The 18,293-nt window shown below is 50.6% G+C and overlaps 7 protein-coding genes across 7 annotated transcripts; 2 read left to right on the forward strand and 5 right to left on the reverse strand.

The window, feature by feature from the left end:
• Positions 1–47: 47 nt before the first annotated feature.
• On the forward strand, positions 48–5,008 carry CI109_102851 (uncharacterized protein; the record flags this gene model as incomplete). Its single annotated transcript, XM_032001241.1, has 4 exons — positions 48–1,815; positions 1,874–3,198; positions 3,253–4,256; positions 4,312–5,008. 4 exons carry the CDS (start codon positions 48–50, stop codon positions 5,006–5,008), a joined length of 4,794 nt encoding a protein of 1,597 aa, XP_031864131.1.
• A 279-nt stretch (positions 5,009–5,287) lies between these two features.
• On the reverse strand, positions 5,288–5,665 carry CI109_102852 (uncharacterized protein; the record flags this gene model as incomplete). The annotated part of the gene is made up of 1 exon (XM_065967205.1): positions 5,288–5,665. The coding sequence occupies one exon, from the start codon at positions 5,663–5,665 to the stop codon at positions 5,288–5,290; it is 378 nt and encodes a 125-aa protein (XP_065823277.1).
• Positions 5,666–6,142: 477 nt separating this feature from the next.
• Positions 6,143–6,766, reverse strand: CI109_102853 (uncharacterized protein; the record flags this gene model as incomplete). Its single annotated transcript, XM_032001242.1, has 4 exons — positions 6,143–6,154; positions 6,270–6,317; positions 6,385–6,482; positions 6,598–6,766. 4 exons carry the CDS (start codon positions 6,764–6,766, stop codon positions 6,143–6,145), a joined length of 327 nt encoding a protein of 108 aa, XP_031864132.1.
• Positions 6,767–8,297: 1,531 nt separating this feature from the next.
• CI109_102854 (uncharacterized protein) lies at positions 8,298–9,888 on the reverse strand (the record flags this gene model as incomplete). Its single annotated transcript, XM_032001244.1, has 10 exons — positions 8,298–8,321; positions 8,384–8,436; positions 8,498–8,620; positions 8,681–8,862; positions 8,927–8,985; positions 9,049–9,235; positions 9,339–9,429; positions 9,506–9,554; positions 9,609–9,731; positions 9,853–9,888. 10 exons carry the CDS (start codon positions 9,886–9,888, stop codon positions 8,298–8,300), a joined length of 927 nt encoding a protein of 308 aa, XP_031864134.1.
• A 567-nt stretch (positions 9,889–10,455) lies between these two features.
• Positions 10,456–14,595, reverse strand: CI109_102855 (uncharacterized protein; the record flags this gene model as incomplete). The annotated part of the gene is made up of 13 exons (XM_032001245.1): positions 10,456–10,543; positions 10,616–10,926; positions 10,990–11,125; positions 11,196–11,329; positions 11,387–11,572; positions 11,679–11,768; positions 11,836–12,411; positions 12,470–12,682; positions 12,752–12,943; positions 13,009–13,089; positions 13,146–13,796; positions 13,878–14,332; positions 14,397–14,595. The coding sequence occupies 13 exons, from the start codon at positions 14,593–14,595 to the stop codon at positions 10,456–10,458; spliced, it is 3,312 nt and encodes a 1,103-aa protein (XP_031864135.1).
• A 520-nt stretch (positions 14,596–15,115) lies between these two features.
• CI109_102856 (uncharacterized protein) lies at positions 15,116–16,316 on the forward strand (the record flags this gene model as incomplete). The annotated part of the gene is made up of 4 exons (XM_032001246.1): positions 15,116–15,212; positions 15,311–15,424; positions 15,497–15,730; positions 15,871–16,316. 4 exons carry the CDS (start codon positions 15,116–15,118, stop codon positions 16,314–16,316), a joined length of 891 nt encoding a protein of 296 aa, XP_031864136.1.
• A 140-nt stretch (positions 16,317–16,456) lies between these two features.
• On the reverse strand, positions 16,457–18,190 carry CI109_102857 (uncharacterized protein; the record flags this gene model as incomplete). The annotated part of the gene is made up of 8 exons (XM_032001247.1): positions 16,457–16,608; positions 16,691–16,772; positions 16,833–16,989; positions 17,048–17,102; positions 17,166–17,221; positions 17,351–17,571; positions 17,711–17,921; positions 18,135–18,190. The coding sequence occupies 8 exons, from the start codon at positions 18,188–18,190 to the stop codon at positions 16,457–16,459; spliced, it is 990 nt and encodes a 329-aa protein (XP_031864137.1).
• Positions 18,191–18,293: the final 103 nt, after the last annotated feature.

An 18,293-nucleotide genomic window follows, 5' to 3' on the forward strand; every position in this document is an offset into this window, starting at 1 on the left:
GAACATCACCGCCTCTTCATCACGCGCGACCACCTCAACAATCCAACATGTCCACTTCACCTACCAATCACTACTACGCCTCGCGTCCTTCCTCTCGCTCGACTTCACGAACAGGAGATCGACCCATATCACCTCAGACAAATGCAGAAGTACGATCGCAAGCTGTTGCAAAGCTGAAACGAGCTGCATCACTTCCACGTACACCCAATGGACGTCGACCTTCCTTAGGGCAACAGCCAAGTCAACCACAGGTCCAAGCTCAAGCACCAGTGTATCAACTTGACGAGGTCCTTCACTCAACCCACTCATCGCGAGCTGGACCTTCCGCACCACCCATCTCTTCAAGCTCAAGTGGTGATCAAGAGGTTCTATCCCCCTCACCGGTCGACGCCTCCTTCGATCATGCAAACATTTACCCTTCACCAGTCGCTGCCGGCATGCAACGCTCCGCGTCTGCAGCGTCTTCTTACCACATGGCAACAACGCCTTCACACATCCCATACGGTTCACCCATGTCTGCACCCTACTATGCCAACACGCCTCCCTCAGGTGTCACTCCCGATTGGGCTGCAATGCAGCTAGCGCATTCATACCTCCCTACTTTGACGCCTACTGGTCTATCACCCAACCCTTATCCACATTCCGTACCAGTGCCTGGCCCGGGAGGTCGAAATACTCCCAGTCCTCTCCCAACACTGGGCGAGCTGCGCACACTTCAACGGTCTAATTCAAATGCAGCGAGAGCCAAGGCCATGTCCAAGTTGACAGGAGGAAGAGACACCCCGTCGCACGAGGATCATGCATTGCAAGACACGCCTACTCGCGCTGGTGGGGTTGGTCTTCAACGTGCTGGTACACTCGGTGCGCCTCGAATGTTAGGCATACCCCTCACCCAGTCCCGCGACAACGATCATGCAGCTACGAAAGCTAAGGAAGAAGTCTCGAATGCATTTGACGAACCTAGACCACGACTACAGCGTAGCTTCACCGTCTCGTCGTCCAATATGGGTGAGGAAAGGAGAAGCGCTGTTGGGCGAAGAATGGTCGAGCGATTGGCAGAGCGACGAGCGGCTAGGCAGAAGGAAGAAGAAGAGGTCAGGAGGTTATGGGAGCATCGTAGAGCCATAACGAAGGCAGAAGAACAGGAGTATGATGAGACAGAGGATCCCGAGGAAGATGAGCACGATCAGCAGGAGGAAGATGACGATCAAGGTGCTTCCGGAGACGATCATGTAGACGTCGCCAGCACTTCCGACACGGATCCTCACCTCGAAGTTGGCAATCCTTCCTCTGGTCTGGACGTACCTCTCGCGGCCGATCGATCAGTTTCTCGTGGTACAATGGTTTCTACCCAGGAGCCTTTCGAATACGAATCTCACCTTCGACGGAGTCTGTCTAGTCGTACGGCCCGAGGGAACATTGGCGGTGTTGTCGAGCCTGTCCCGACTACTGGCGCTCATGCCGAAAGTAGGGAAGGTCATGCTGAACACCTGCAAGGGGACATCCAGCCAACAGAGGATGATCTCTCAGCAGAGGATGCTGTGGATGATGACTCGCCATTACTTCCACCTCAACCCAGCTTTGCTACGCCGACTCGCAACACGCCACACAGCTCGACCTCTACCCAGAGTACAATGCAAGGGAGTCAATCGCCAGGATCATCAACACTCTCGGGTCTTGATTCCATGATGTTCGTGGTCGGCGGCACGGGCGGACCGGGAGTGCCGGGCTTGAGGGGTCCTGATAGACATGGTGAACATAATTGGCCTTCTGAAGTAGAAGGAAGCGATTGGGGAACACCCGCAAAGGAGCATCGTGAGTTCCACTCACTGCTTATATACCTACAAGCTGACGGCCGATGAACCAATATCAGAGGCGACTTTTGCCGATTCTCCAGAGATACAGCACTCCTCCAGGCTGGGACACAATCACTTCGAAGGCGGGAGCAGCCAAAATGGTCATGATCAAGACGCTGGTCAATCATCCCCCCCTTCACGAGATTCTACCAGGCCAGAGAGCATGATGTCATGGGAAGAGGTTGGTGGAAAGGAGGATCAGGAGGCTCGTGTGCCCAGCGACGCCAAATACCACAAGAAGTCTGGCAGTATATCGGCCAAAATTGGAAGGACAGTGAAGCAGGCTATGCGGAAACGAAGCCAGAGTCGAAGCTCGGTAACGAGCTCCAACATGAGTCCTCCAACAAGTCCCAGGCATCTAAACGCAGGCTTCGTTCGACGAGAGTCGGAATCGTCGGTATCCCCATCTCAAGCCAGCATCTCAAGATCGATGAGCAGGAACGGTCATTCAGCGAAACATCAGCCTTCCATCAACTCACTCTCCCCTTCCATCTCTGTGCCGTCAGAAACCTCTGCGAACAGTGACATCATTCAGCATCAATTGACGAACGATCCTTCCCAAGTCTCCTTCCTGCCTCGAGCAAACCTGAACGATCCTCGAATACACAGCGCAAAACTCTCGCCCTTCCCGGGTATCGTCCAACTGGAAGCGCGCAAGAACAGTGAAAGCGGTCACGAACTCGAAGAGCCTCCCAGACTATTACATCAAGTCTCCGATTCGGTGGTTCCTAGCGTACAACGTTCCGCGCCCGATGTCGGAGGAGTTGGCGAAAGTTCAATCTACTCCCTTCCGCTCCCTTCCCAAGACCACTCATCTCGTCGGGCATCGACCGATAGCGTGACAAAGAGGAGCTGGCTCACTAAAGCCTTCGGCCAACAAACTTCTCCTCGATCATCTGGGAGCTTGTCCCGGAAGAACAGTGCATCTGTCGCTTCTCATGGGACTGTCAACACGCTGGGCCAGGGTGCGACCATTATCTCGTCCGATGTGGATCCTTTCGCCGGTCCCCCTCCGCCTCCTACGAATATCAAGCCGATTCGACATCGCTCCATATCACCTGCAATCCCAATGGTCCCCGAGGTCAGCGAAGAGGCAAGCCGATCCACGAAGTACAACGCTGCGAATGTTGGAGTCGGATCGTCCGTTCATGAGGAAGGTCTCGAAGAAGAGGAAAGGCCGGATGGTGATGATGTGCTCCCCCAGAAGTCAATGGATGTGCTAAGTAGGATGGACGAGGTATTGGCATTGAGCCCGGATGATCCACAACGACCTGATATTCTGGATGATCCACCTCGAAAGCTGCTTCTGTCTACACAAGTGCTGCAGATTGTCAATGTCCATGTGAGTGACACCTGACTGCGAATCGGCGGGAACTTTGCTGACGACTTTCTGTAGACCGTCAAAGATCGATACCTCTTCCTGTTCAACGACATCCTGGTCATCACTAAACCGATTATCACACACGGTATTTCTGCCACCCTGGATATGAAATTCGTCGTCAAGTCAATAGTCAGTCTTGACAAACTCGCCATTAGCGGTTTCAGTGAAGAGCCAACTACGGAGCCCGAACGACACCCCGTCGTTACCAACTTCATCGAACGGTTCGCCGAGGACTCAACAGAAGCGTGCGACTATCTAGTAGAACGAAGCCGCCCAAAGGTCGACCTACCTACTCTTGCTAGCTTGATATTCAAGACGCCGGAGCTGGATAAGACGCAAGTTGGCAACCTACTGGCGTCTCACGAAACCTTGATGAAGGGTTTCATCGATCGGTTGCACCTCGTTGGCGAGAAGATCCATCAGTCATTGAGAATGTTCTTGCTCTCTTTACGATTACCGACTGAGCCTACTGCTTGCGAGACTCTGCTCCGAGGCTTTGCATATAGGTACATCGATGCGAACCGAAACATCGTGTCGTATCATGCGGAGCTTGCAACGGACCTTGTTCTCGCTATTATGCAGTTCAACGATGCGTTGTACGGCACCTTCGGCTTCGCCCTCCCCAATCACGCCATCAATCGAGAGACATTTATCACCGCGTTCCAAAGCAAGGACCCCAAAGGTCTCGTCCCTGTTGACCTTCTCGCAGAAATATACGAATCCGTCCGATCGGCTCCGCTTGTGCAAGCATTGTCATCAGATGAAAGCTCCTTAGAGAGGGGAATAATTGTGACGCCCTCTCGTATCCCCACCAAGCTCACCTACAACGTGTGGTCCGATACGATATCCGTGAGAATACAAGCACCAGATGCCCAATTCCAGATTAGACTATTAGGCGAGGGGCTCGAGTTCGACCCGCCCGTGTTGGATTTCACTACCTCTCACGAGATATCATTCAGAACAAGAGGAGTTACGCTTGGTCCCAAGTCGTTGCTGTTTGACCGGGTCGGAAGTAATGCGTGAGTGCGCTTCTGATAACTGGGTTCTCCAGCTGACTCTTTTGTCTCCCTGCAGCGCTCTTTATCCTGGGATCGGCAATACTCGCCACTTCGTTGTCGAGAGAGCTTTCATGCGAAACACATTCCACGTGGCGTTCATCAGCCATACGGGTCTGAGACGGAAGTACTGTTTCAGCGTCCAAGATCCCGAACAGCGGACAAAATGGGGCAAGACTCTGGCTCGTCAAATTCGAGTGGCGAAGAATATTAATTCTCAACCGATCACGAACGTGCAGCAGCAGATTCGACACACGGCCGAAGCTGTCTCTATCCAAGTTTTGCGAGATGCGTTGATCCCGCCGGAAGACAAGTCGGCTCTGACATCGAGTAACCTTGCGAACGGGTTGAAGACGGGTGGTACGGGTACCAAGCTCATTGCGAATACGGACAAGACGGAAGAACGAGGACGTAGTGGATCTGTCTCGATTGCTTATACTCAACACGCGTTGAAAGAGGAATACGACTTGGGTCCATTACAAGCGACAAGAGCGGGGAATCCGTCCGACAGACAAAGTGGTATGGTCGATATCCAAACTGGTAAAGAGTTGGTTTTGCTGTGTCGACAAAACAGTTTGATGCCGGGTCTGTTGGAGCTCTTGCATGCTGGTAAAGGTACGAACACAGGCAATGTCGGAGGCGTGAACGGGATTGCGATGGAAGAAGGTGGATTGGGTAGGACAGGCTCGGGTAGAAGTAAAGGTGTTAGAGTGTAGATACAGTATATGGGAGGGGTACCGTAGATGAGCCTGAAATTCGGGTGAGGTTTAGTAACGAGAGATACGGTACGACGAATATCATGATCGTTAGGCCAGTGATGAATGTTGTATATACAGTGCGGAAAGTGAATGACGACGGTGATGACCCTTTTGTTTTTCTCTTCGAAGACCGAGTTGCATCACTTCCTGTTTCTCCGAGCTCGACCGACGTTGAAAACACATGATATACCAATACTGTAGCACCTAACATGAAGGGAACTATAAATCTGTCAGAAATCATGGTAATTGCATATTGAGTTTCTGACTCACTCGGAGTGTACAACAACCCCAGAAAAAGGTACATTCAAATTCGTCGCCTGCATTACGAGGAGTCGATTCGAGCTGACCCGACACTGGATTATAGTTCGAGTCTGTGCGGTACCAGTTGCAGGAAAGGTTTAGCGCTTGTCGAGCGGCGTCGCTCGCTGGCTTCGTGCGAATGGCGGGAAGGGTGGAATTTTCAAATGGGTTGATATCACTTAACTTACTCATTGGAGGTTGGCCGCTCGGTTGATCACTGCTGATGACAATAGGCGCAGACCCGTTCGGATAAGCGGGTGGATTATTGAGGTGGGTTTGCTCGTTATTTGTATCTGGATGGTCGGATTGACCCATACTGAAAGTCCTAAATTGTTCGCCTGTGAAGGTGGCAAATGGTAGATAGGTTGACACTGTTAGCGTGTTCTTGGACAGCTTGAGAGCTTGAGACGCCGAATTTTATGCTTTGAGAGAATGATGTGAGCAGAACGAGCCGCTCATAAATCTGACAGTTCAGTGACCTACAGGTTGCCGCATGACGTGCAACTATCGGCAGAGTAAATTGAAGAGTAGCAATCAAGCATACTGTAACATACGGGATCTATCGTCGATAAAACACTTAGCCGGAAAGGATCAACAGAGTCATCATCCTCTTTTCGTCCGAAGAATTCCGTTCGAATACAGATGCAACTGCCACCAAAACAGACGGTGCTCAGCACCTGCAAGATTACAAGATTACAAGCACAACTTATCCACTCTACTCGTTTCTGTCCGAACCCCCCCGGCAAGGAACTTTCAAGCTAGACTTGCGTCGGACCAAAGATCATGTGACAATCATCCGCCGCACTGTGAGAAGCAAGACATTGTTAGCCTACGCACAGTGGGGATACAAGCATGAGATGATGCACTGAAGGTAAGGGGCGACTGTGGGGCTTGGACATAGAGATGGCGATCCACTCACATTACACCAGTTGTTGAAGCACAGTTGATTCGGTATCCAACAATTCAACTGTACGCGAGCAATGCGATATCAGCAAAGTTTTAGCCTGCCTATCTCTAGTAAACATGGTACCCACACGAATGGTGAGTGCTCCCCAGCACATGTCGAGGTGAAAATGACCACGGTTCGCATTCACGTCGAGCAAGTCTGCATTGGAAACGGCGGCGGTAGTACCTGGTGTGATGCAAGATTAGCCATAACAATACTCACCTACGAGCAGTTCCCTGCTCTGTGCCGTGCGCGAATGATGGAATAGCATGAGTTGAAAAGGATGTAGGATGTAGCTCACTCATACCAGCCTGCGGAGCTGGTTGATCTGCTCTCACCGCATCTGCAGGCGTAGACTTGTCAAGCGGCGGAGGATATGCGGGCGGTTCTGACCCGTGGGAAGATGACGAAGACCCAAGAAGTGGAGTAGAGTCGGGATTGTATCCTTCGTCCATATCGTATTGACCCATTGTCTTTGGTACTTGTACAATGCAGTTAAGAATGTGAGTGACTATGCCCTGTGCATTTGTATCGCGTTCCTGTGAGAACGTTGCACCAGTATATAGTCTGTGAGCTCCACTAGATGCAATGCTATGCTGTGCTGTTTGTGTCGACTTTGGTGCCTTATCTTTTCTCGTAATTGGGTCAAAACGTCGGAGATGCTCCGAATGCACGTTCTTATCTACACCAAAATATATTCATCGCCTCCATCATAATTATCGTTATTATCTTCGTCATCGGTACAACAAATATGCCATTGCGCCCACACACCATGGTTACAAACTGAGCACGAGCTCGGAATAGAGTAGAAACGGTCATTTTTGTCGAGTACACACTGACACGCTCGAGATGGCTCCTGGCCTAATACCTCGGTGCTGTCGCGGTAGTAGTAGGGTTCGCATCGTCGTAGAGTCGAGGCCCGCAATAGTTGCAACTTCGACACTGAGCGTGGCGTCGTCAAGATGCATTGATCAGTATCATTACGATCATATCACTCCTTCTTAATTGGGTGAGAGAAGCTTTGATTAGGAGAACTTACATCGAACAGACCATAGCCCTTCATACCGGCCTTGGACTTGCCACCACAACACCCCCACTACGAAACGAACCAAGATCGCATCAGCCTCTACCATCTGGTTGTTCCCCATCACCAAATCTTCAAGCTCCGAATTCGGACCGAAAAATTCATGCTCATCCCCTCGCAAGTGTCACTCGCTCACTCACTTGCATACTCCACTGTTTTCCAAAACATCCACAGGTTGATTCTGCCAGTATGTTCGGTCCTGTCCAGGACCGGCGGGCGGCATTAACATAACCATTGTTCGATTTCTGGTAATCTATGAATTTATAAATAGATTCCGCCGCTATCAGTCGACCTCGTACTGCTGAGGATAGAGGTGTGGGAATCAAGTTGAAACGGGTACACACCCATACCGTTATTGGCACCCGGTTGCGAGGTGATATTGTTCGACATGGCGCGAAGTGTTGTCGCTTTGAGACTAGACAGATGGAGGTAAACAGAAGCGGGTTTCGATGAGATGATATTAGCGTGAAAGAGTGAGGATCGTGATATAGCGGAACGGGTAGATGGGAAGCAGACCACCACACAGCCTGGTCCTCTGGTACCACTGGTATTTATGCATCATCTCCCGCCCAACGATCTACCAGTAGATAAGGATACGTCCACCCAGATAGATCTCTGACGTCAAGCGAAACTTCATCTCGGCAAATCAGTCTGCGTCTGCGCTATGAGAGCGACGACCCGGTCAAGCGGCGTGAAAGTAGATCTTGCGGTGCTGTCTGACATTGTGCCTTTCAAGGTACCTGTCTTGGCGGACCAAGATCTCTTCACAGGAACAGTTGCGATAAGAGTGAACTGAGCAGCACTGGATGGACACATTGTTGGCTGGAACGTTGCATAAGTTACATTGATTGATGTCGTATCATGCCTAAGTCCTCTCTGTCATCACTAGTATGCTACAGTATCTCGTTTCGAGACGTTTAACCGATCCATTGACCGTTGTTCTGCGAAGACAACTCCGTCAATACGGCCGGCTCCCATGACCACTTTCCTTGGTCAAACTCACCAAGTGCATAAGTTGTCCCGTCATAGCGTTGGAATCAGCGGATGCGAGGAACACTGTTTCCACGAACCGATCAGCGCTGCTATGGAGAATGAACGCGAACTCTTCCGCACTCACCGTATGAAGGTCCCATCTCGGCCGGTTGACTGGCCCTTCCCCAGAGTGGCAATTCACCGACAGACCAACCCTCCATGTTCTCGGCGGGTCTGGATGCGGGTTGCAAGGGGGTGTAAACGGGGCCTAAGCGAGTTGGCGTTCAGTCAGTACCGCAATCTAGCTCAGGGGTACAGTGACACTTACCAGGACAGACGGCGTTGACTCGGATACCCTTGGGTGCAAGTTGGACAGCCATTGATCGGGTGAAAGTGATGATGGCACCCTTTGTTGCACTGTAGTCGAGCATCTTGGGAGATCCCTTGAAGGCAGTAACGGAGGAAGTGTTGATGATAGAACCGCCTCGTTTCATGTGAGGGACGGCGTATCTGCGAGATTGAGGGTGAGAACATTACTCGAAGTAATCGCCGTTCAGGCATAGGTATAGCTCACTTGGTAATAGCAATCATGGCAAGGATGTTGCTTCGGAAAGTACTCTCGACGTTGTCCAACTACCTCAAAGCGTATCAGCTCAGATCCATTCATTGTGTAAACAGATTGTTTATAGAACTCACGTCAATCTCCTCGACGGTCTCTGACATGATCTGCTTGCTGGCGTTGTTGACGAGGATGTCAAGCTTGCCATATTTCTCCAAGTGCTTCTCGATGATAGTCTTGCAGTTCTCGGCCTTCATAAGGTCGTATGGGAGGCAAAGACATTGTTGGCCGTCCTTCTCAATGGCAGCCTTGACGTTTTTGGCGCTGTGCGGATGAGATAGCAAACAGAAGGGAGGAGAGAGGAGCAACGAGTCATGGTCAGTTGCGGTCTCCGGTAGACGCAGCGATAGTCGGCGCATGCACTCACTCAACTTCCTCCTCGGGAAGATAGACGATAGTAACATCCGCACCCTCCCTCGCAAACTGTTGAGCAGCCGCACGACCGATACCAGAGTCACCTAGAAAGGACGCAAACACGATCGTTGGTCATCCGTACACTATTGTTGGTTGAATCAGAGTTCGAGGCGTACTTACCACCTGTGATCAAAGCCTTCTTTCCCTTGAGTTTTCCAACTCCCACATACTGCATATGACATCAGCGTCGTACTTGTCCACCTTCATGCTGGTGGGTACTCACTTCCTTCAAGAAGGGCTTTCCATCATCGTCCCAACATTCGAGCTGGGTGAATTCGGCCAATGGGTCCATGTCCACATCGAGACCCGGTAATGTCTGAGATTGCTTAGGAAGCTTTGTGAGCTCCTACATAAATAGGAATAGAAACCAGGTGTCAGCGCAGAACTAAAAGCACGAAGATCGCCAACTCTAGTCTCAGAAGGGCGGGGCAATGGACGGAGGGTGATTTGGATGTATGTGGACATACGGGGTAAGCGGTTACGATCTTCTTTTCGTCTCCCATTTTGATTGATGTTGTCCTAAAAGTTCTTTGTGTTTGAGCAAGTACGGGTGGTCGTACTAATAATTTGTGTGTTGGTGTTGTAGAAGATCTGAGTATGAGTTGTCTTGTAAGTATCTGACGAAGAGAAGAGGAAGAGAGAGGCATCGTCAAAAAGAGAAAAAAGTTATATGCATCTGTGAGTACAGTATCGCTTCCGCTACAGGATCTAGACCATGATCCAGGGGTTGAAATACAGTACACTGTTACAAAGGAAGGAGTGACGAGTGACGAGTGTCGATGAATGATGATGAACAGAGTGACGTCAAACGTCAAATGTCGGCAAAAAGTGGAGCTGCGCGGTGAGTTCCCATTTCAGGGCGAATTGACAATCTGGAATCTATCGGCATACTAGTAGCTACGGCAGTGGCATCGCATGCCGTTCCTGCTAACGTCGCGTGAGCATTTACGAACATTTGCAGCAGTGCTCTTTCGCAGCTAGAAGCTAGACGAATGCTTGGGCATCTTCTTCCGTCAAATCCACCCTAATATACATCACATCGTAAAACCGCGTCTGAACCAATGAATGTCCTAATCAATCAAATGGGCAGCAGTAGCCACCACACCTTCTGCTCTCTGGTTCCTTCTTCTCGCATCTTGCACCTGTCTCTCGAGATCCCTACGTAGCGAAAACCCATCACATGTTAGCCATGATACCGCGAGATGCACCATAAAGCATCATCACACTCACCTGACTTGTGCCTCCAATTGTAACGCTCTCTCTTTGCCTCCTTGCTTCTCCGTTTTGATCTTCTCACCTGCGATTCTCAACCTATTCTCATACTCTTTCACTCTCACTTCCCACTTGTTCTCCGCCTGGCCGTTCTTCGATTGTAATTCTGCCACTCTGGCCTCCAACATCGCCAGTTGGTTACTTGCCTGTTGCGCTCGCTTCTCGGCAGATTGGGCACGTTCGTGTAGTGATCGGATGTGAGATGATGATTCTGTCGTGGAGCCAGCCTTGACTGACGAGAGTTGTTGTGAAAGCTCGGTGTTTCGAGACTGACCAGTCGCGAGTACAGTCAGCATACAAAGACACCATTCCGATTCTGCTGGACCACTCACCTTCGCAGCTTCCAGTTCACCCTCTTTGACAGCATACTTGCTTCGCCATTGCATCCTCGTCAACTCGAGCTTCTTGACTGACGCTTCAAAGTTGTCCAGTGCTCGCCATTTCTGCTCGAGCTGCTTCTTCAACGACCTGCAGGAGCGATAAACATACTTCAGTTTCTATCGCTACTTTCACTGAAGCTTAAAGCGAAGACACTCACGCCATGCGTTGATCCATATTCGATTCCGTTTCCTTGATCTTCTTCTCAAAGTCCATCCTGACATGAATCATCGACCTGAGTCGTTGTAACAGAGTATCCCTAAACACCGCAAAGTTCGCTGGCGTTGTGTGGTCCTGTCGAGATCGACATATGTCAGCAGCGCCTCCCAATCAACGCCCTGCCAAACTCACCTCAGTACCCAAGAACCTGTTAACATCCTTGAAAACTCTCAATAACAGCTCGCTCCTCTCCTGTCTCTGCTGCTCCGATTGCCTCTGAAGCTGGAATCTCTCCTGCTGAGTCTCGGTAAGGAGTGGTTCGAGTTCCTCGATACGCTCGCGAAGAATGTTGACTTCACGTTCATGTTGTTTGGCGCTCTGCAAGTCATGGTTGATAGCCAGAATCGAAGAGAGGGGGAGGAAAGCACAAGTGCCATCAGCCATCATAGCCAGCAGAAGCGAATTAGCATCACAAGCTGCTCACCTTGTTGGTTTGATCCAGCTTATCGGACACGTTGAGTCTTCCTTGCCTCTCGGACGCAAGACGGTTCTCCAGATCGCGTTGCTTATCGAGCTGTCCCAGACAGGACGTCAGCTCGATGTCACAAGTACTCAAAACCAAACTGGTCTCTGTCACTCACCATTCTAGCCACTTCGATGTCTCTTGAGCGCAATCTCTCATCCCTTCCATCGAGCTCCCTCCTCGCGACCTCGAGTTCATCTTCACACCTCTCCAGATCTCGCTTGACCCGTTCGATCTCCAGCTCCAAGCCAAACCTGTCAGACGTATGATCATCCCCAATCTTCCTCCTCTCATCTTCCAGATCCCTCAACGCGTGTTCCACGCTTGCTAGATCCCTCTCTCTCAATGCTACTCTATCTCTTGCACTCTCTAATTCGTTCTGCAGTCTCGCCAGTAATTGATCCTTCTCTCGGAGCGCACGTTGGGACCTCTCTTTCTCGGTTTCCAAATCAGCTCGAGCAGTCTCTCTGTCGGAAGCACGTCCATCTGCTTCGCGACGTAAGCGGTCGAGAGCATCGTCGCGCTCCTCTTGGAGTTTCCGTCTGGCTTCCTTGAGTGCCGCAACGAGATTCTCGTAGTGCGTTTTGGCGTTCTCGAATGCTTCATCGGCACTGCGTAGATCGGCGTTGAGATCCGCTTCTCGAGCTCGTAGTTCTTCGACACCTTCCTCAAGTTCAAAGACTCGTTGGCCGAGCTGTAACGAAGATATCTGACATCAGCAATTGGTTCCTTCCGCCAGAGAGGTCACTCACTTCTTCAACCTCTCTATTCGCTTCGAGTAGCTCTGCATCTTTCTCGACGTTGTCCCGCTCGATATTCTTCAAGGTCTCTTCCAGTCGATCGTGAGTCTCTGCTTGAGCCGCTTGCAGCTCTGAGACTTTCTCCAAAGCTGCTGTCAACTCCTCTTCTCGCTCAAGCAATGCTTCCCTGGCTTCTTTTGCCTCTTGTTCTCGAGCATCAAGTGCCTACGAAACATTGATAGTGTGATACGTCAGCGGACGACATGAGAAAGAAAAACCAGCCTTCTCACTTACATCTTTCAACTCATCAACTTGCGCACGAGCTTCCAATACCTCATCCCTCCACTCATCCTCGACTTGTTGCAACTCTTTGTCGTGGTCTTTAAGCTTGATGTCAAGTTCGTTATTAAGCTCTTCGATCTCTCGGTCCCGACTATCGACGTCAAGCTGAGCAGCGGCTAGTTGGTCTTGTAACTCGTTGAGTTTCTGTAATAGTTCATTTCAGTTAGAACATATAATCTACAACAAGCCAGCAAATCGACACTGCTCACCTCTTCCAGAAGCTCAGCATCGGTCTCGGACAAGGCACCCCGCTTGGCAAGAGAGAGATCAGCTTGGAGCGAAGCATTTTCCTAAATTTGAACAACTCGTCAGCGCTTCAGCCATATCGACATGGATTTGTACACACCTGTTCGAGCTCTTGAACTTTCTGTGCCAATCTCTGTTCTCTGCCCTTACTGACGCCCACACTCTCTCTCAACCCCTTCGCATTCTCCAACTCCGTTTTCAAATTCTCCGCTTCGTCCTGCGCTCTGTCCGCTGTGTCTCTGAGCTTGTCCAATTCCTCTCGCTGATCTTCGTTCGTAGCTCTCTGATCCTCCAGCTCCTCTTCCAGTTGCTCCGCTCGCTGTCTCCATACCGCTTCTGAAGCTTCTGTGTCTTCCAGCTGAGCTTTCAACTCTTCTTCCGTCGCTCCGCCTCTTCCTTGTTCCGCTTCCGCTTGTGCTTGCAAACGCTTCACATTTTCCTCGGCGGCCTTTCGTCGTTCCTTCTCCTCCTTCCACATCCTTTCCAATTCTCTCGCTTCATTACCTCCCAATCCACCAGCTCCAGCTCCTCCTTTCTCTCTCGCAGCAGCTGCTAAGTCGCGGTCTTGTTGTAAGACAAGCTTCTTCAGCTTTTTCAGTTCTTTCGACAAGTTGAGGATCTCCAGCTTGAGTTTGACATTCTCTTTCAAAGCGGCTTCGATATGTTCGGGAGCCATGTTGGAAAGTCGTTCCTTCAGGAAGTGGTTCTCGAGTTGGAGGTTGAAGACCTCTTTCTTGGTGTCTTCGAGTTGCTACACGAGTCGTAATAATATTAGCTTATCTTTTCGACGGTCCTCTTCACAGGCCGTCCAAGCTGTAGAGCCATCACTCACCTTTTCTTGATCCCTCAAGGTCAGGGGTCCATTACCCGCTATATCCCCCGCAGCGACACTATGTCTCCCTCCCCTCCTACTCGGTCCACCATGATATGGTGTCCGCCCTCCCATTCCCCCTTTCTTAGGACTCATCGCCAAACTTAACGAGCTCAACACAGCCTCATCATCCGTATCTCCGCCTCCTCCATATCTCGCTTTGAGCGGGCCATCAATATCTGACGTTGAAGACGAGAGAGATGATTGTGATGATGCAGAAGTACTACGTCGTCTGAGAACTCGAGGTCTTCTCGGTGCGTTGGATTCGGGTAAGACCGAGTGGGAAGAGGATTTTCGAACGGTCGTAGGTGGTGACAGAGAGAGCAGAGCGGAAGATGGGAGACGGGGTGGAGATGGAGTGGTTATTGATACTGAATTAGAAGTTTCAGGTGAATGAGCGACTGATAATCGACTCGCTACGTAGGAGGAACCCATGATCAGCACTCTGCCCATAATTACAACGTCTGGCTACAAGCTCACGTCGACCCAGACCGAGTGCTCCACCAGGTCCTGGTCTCCTCTCGAGCTCTCGCCGCTCTTCGTCCTCTGATCTGAAGCTTGAACCAAGTGATCCCAAGGAGATATCTGGTAATGTCTGACCATGAGCAAGGACCGTCGCATCTCCTCCTGAAGTGGCAGGAGAGGCCATAAGCGCTGCCAGGGAGGAGGTGGGAGGCATTGCGAAGTGCGTAACAGCCTATGCAGTCGGTATAGTACTTGACAGACTGTGCCGTGTAGCGATTGTGAGGTCGATATCGAAGAGCAAAAATTACTTTGTTGACATCTTCTGGTAGGGAGGTGTGGTCGACTAGGGTGATGGGCCGCGAACTCCTTGAGCGATAAAAGGTCTCTGTGTAGAGCTCGATACTCCTTGATGGCCGAATCCTCCTATATACGTGTCGTCTCGTGGTGGTGATCTGTCAATGCAGCCAGCTATTGATGTAAATCACAAGCGGTGTGGATGTAAATGAATCAACTTCGGCGCGTGTTTACAAAATACAATCTTGAACGTGTTGATATCACACATGATTACCCGATTCAGCAATTCTTGTAATCAACCTCGAATTTCGGAATTCCATGTTCGTCGTCGACGATGTAGATCGTTGTCGGAACTCTTCCATTGCTACACTCGCTACAAACAGCTCTCAAAACAGACAGGCCTACTCATAGACGAAGGACAAGATATTATTTCGGCCACCATGTCGTCACCAACTGCCTCGTCCTCCACCTCCCCTTACTTCCTTCCATTCGATCCGGCTTCCCCTATGCTGGTCACCAAGGGTGTATTGACAACGGGTAAGTCATGCTCCCTCCCTTTCCGTCATACTCAGAGACAACTCACACCTTCCGTATCGAGTGGTCTGTCAGCGAGCTGACCTTATGCTTGCATATAGGTACGCTCGGAGCTATCACCGGCGCTTCTATTGGTGTGGTCCAATCCAAGAACCCCTTCGCTTTATCAATCAACATGACCATCAATCTCTCCATTGCCAGTTTGACATTCTTCGGTAAGTCGTCGAGGAGCGAGGGGGACCGAACGTTTGGGGGCAGAAGCTGATCCGTTGGACTTTGTATTCCAGGTCTGAGAGAATACATCATTTCTCCGTTTTTACTATCTATCGAAGCGACACCTTCCCATACTCGTCGTCTACGAGATCTTCAAAGACTGTCGTCCAAACAGCTCGGTAAATTACCAGCGACAGGAGTAACGGAAGACGAGTCAGCTCCGTCTTTGATGGAAGTGAGGACGGATAGATTGTTAGATTCTGCTCTAGCGGGCGGGTTGACGGGTGGTGTGCTATCGTCTGCTTTTCGTGAGTCACCCACCACATCGATAGAGGGGCTTGTGCATCTCGACCACTGTCAAGCAGTAACACGAAAAGGAGAGGGTGTTACAGCAGCTTGAGTCATCAATCAAGAGAGCTGACTTGGAACCTTTGTTCTGTGTGTTCAGGCGGCCGAGCAACATTTGGCAAAGCATTCATCACTTCCTCACTTATCGGTTCAATTCTTCAACTCTCCGCTAACCAACTCCGAGTATTCCGACTCGAATACCTAGCCAAACAATCCCAATCCCAACCTATCTCATCGCAAGCTCCAGCTTCAGCTACCGGTTTGATTCCAGAGACAGCTGCTGGGATATATGACCCGTCTCTAATCACGAATTTCAACGAACATTCACTCAAATCGAATACACCCACGCCGACAAAGGAGAATCCCCAAACACCTTCGTTACCTGAAAAGATGATGAAGGGACTTAGCAAGTTTTTGCCCGTCAGAAAATTGACAGATGACGAGTATTTGGAGCAGTTGCAAAAGAAGAGAGATGATGTGGATAAGAGGTTGAGGGAAATTGAGGATGAGGAGAAGAGGATGTACGAATGGGCAAAGACACAATAAACCAGACAAGACAAGAGACGAGCATATGCATAACACGCTGGACTTTATCCATCATTGTTGACTCGAGCTAGGTATACAAGTTACTTCCTCCCATCCGTACTTCTTCACGTCCTTCCCCCCGCGACCGAGTCACACCACGCTCACTGCTCGCTCAGCGAAGGGGGTATACGCAACAAATCTGCTTCAGAAGGGAAACCTGAATCTTCTCGAGCCAAAGGTGCCCTTCCACGACTTCGACTTCGTCCCGCAAGCCCTTGCTTCGTAGCGATAAAGTCATCGAAGCGGGCTTTGTCTGCTCGGAGAAATGTGATCAGTTCAGTCCCCGTTTCTGCAGTCTGACACGCTGTTGCAGAGGGGGGGCCATCACTACTCACAACTTGGGTGCCAACGAGATAGTGCTGGACGGTTCTCGATAACATCGCCCAGACTCCACTGAATTCTAGCTTTATCGAGCGACTATTGAACAAAGCAGAATCAGCTTCGATTCTCGACATCGCAGACCGCAGGTCCACTCACAGAAGTCGTCTCGTTATCGGGACAGATAACATAAAAGTCCGAGTCCTCAAACACCTTTTCGATCATGTAGTCTACAGTCTGTTCGGGGGACCATGCGCCAGGAGGTTTGTTTGGGTTGGTCCGAGCACCAGTAAGACCGGTGTGGACCCATCCGGGGCTGCGAAACCGTTGTCAGTGTTTGCTCCCTGATTGTGGTTGTCAACAATGCCACTTACACGAAAAGATGGGCTGAACATCGACTATCGGGTACGTTACGAAGCTCGTGAGCGACTGATGTGAGCGTGAAAGTCAGCTGATCGGCCGGTAGTATTAGCTCAAAGCCACTATACTCACGTTGCTCGGTATAGGTCTTAACAGCAGCTTTGGAGACGTTGTACCCGGCATTGCCTCTGTGATCTCGCACGTCAGCCCACGTCCTCTTCTATGACAACCCCAATCACCACCCGTCTCATCTTTGGAGAACGAAACGCCCGTTCCCAGACCGACAAGTCAACACTGGACAAGGTTCCCTGACTCACGGAGGACAAGTGATACCCTGCTTACTCCCCGTAACGATGATCACACTCGAATTCTCCTGCCGGGCCATTATCGGTGCAAAAGCCTGAGTGACATTCAACACCCCAGAGAAATTGGTATCGAGCACTTTATGCCATTTCTGTTGCAGCTCAGCGAGTGGGGTCGTCAGAGAGAACGCGGGGGTGGGGACGGAAGTTCCGGCGTTGGCCATGAGGACGTGGATCTGCGAGCGAGTGCGAGAGCGCATTAGCGCTCGAGCTTGAGGTCATCGTCTTGCTTATAGGACCGTATCACGTCTGCCGCCGACCTCGTGCGGTGCTCCAGGCCAGAACAGCAGTAGTATGAGGCCGGAGTGAGCTTACCTCTCCAAATTCCTCCAAGACCTTATCTCTCAATCCTACCACCTCTTCGATACTACTAACGTCCACTTTCAACCCGAATACCTCCCCAACACCGTCTACACGCTTCACAGTATTGATAGCGGAATCGAGGTCGGATTCGTTGATGTCGGCGAGGAAGATGGACATCCCCTCTTTGGCATATCGGAGAGCAGCAGCGAGACCGATCCCGGAGCTGTGGGGGCGATTAGCCGGGTTGTTGGGGTTAGCCATAGGCAGAATGAGATCGGGAGGGGTACATCATGAACCGCAAAGGGAGAGGTCGTTTCATGTTGTAGAACAGTACGAGTATGATAGAATAGAAATGAATCGTGGATGTCAGCTCAGTCAGGCAGGTTATCCACGGGTCGCACGACCAAGTAATCCACCCGTCGCAACATCCACTCACGCAGCTCCAGTGATTACGGCCACGGCTTTCGGATGTATGATATCAGAGTTCGACATGGTGTATGCTGCTTCAGACAATAGGTGTAGGTGACGATGCAATGTCAGAACCGATAACAGAGTTCAATGAACAATAACAACGAGCAACAAGCCGTGATGCTGA

The sequence above is a fragment of the Kwoniella shandongensis genome, chromosome 5 (assembly GCF_008629635.2).
Source record: "Kwoniella shandongensis chromosome 5, complete sequence".
NCBI classification, from domain to species: domain Eukaryota; kingdom Fungi; phylum Basidiomycota; class Tremellomycetes; order Tremellales; family Cryptococcaceae; genus Kwoniella; species Kwoniella shandongensis.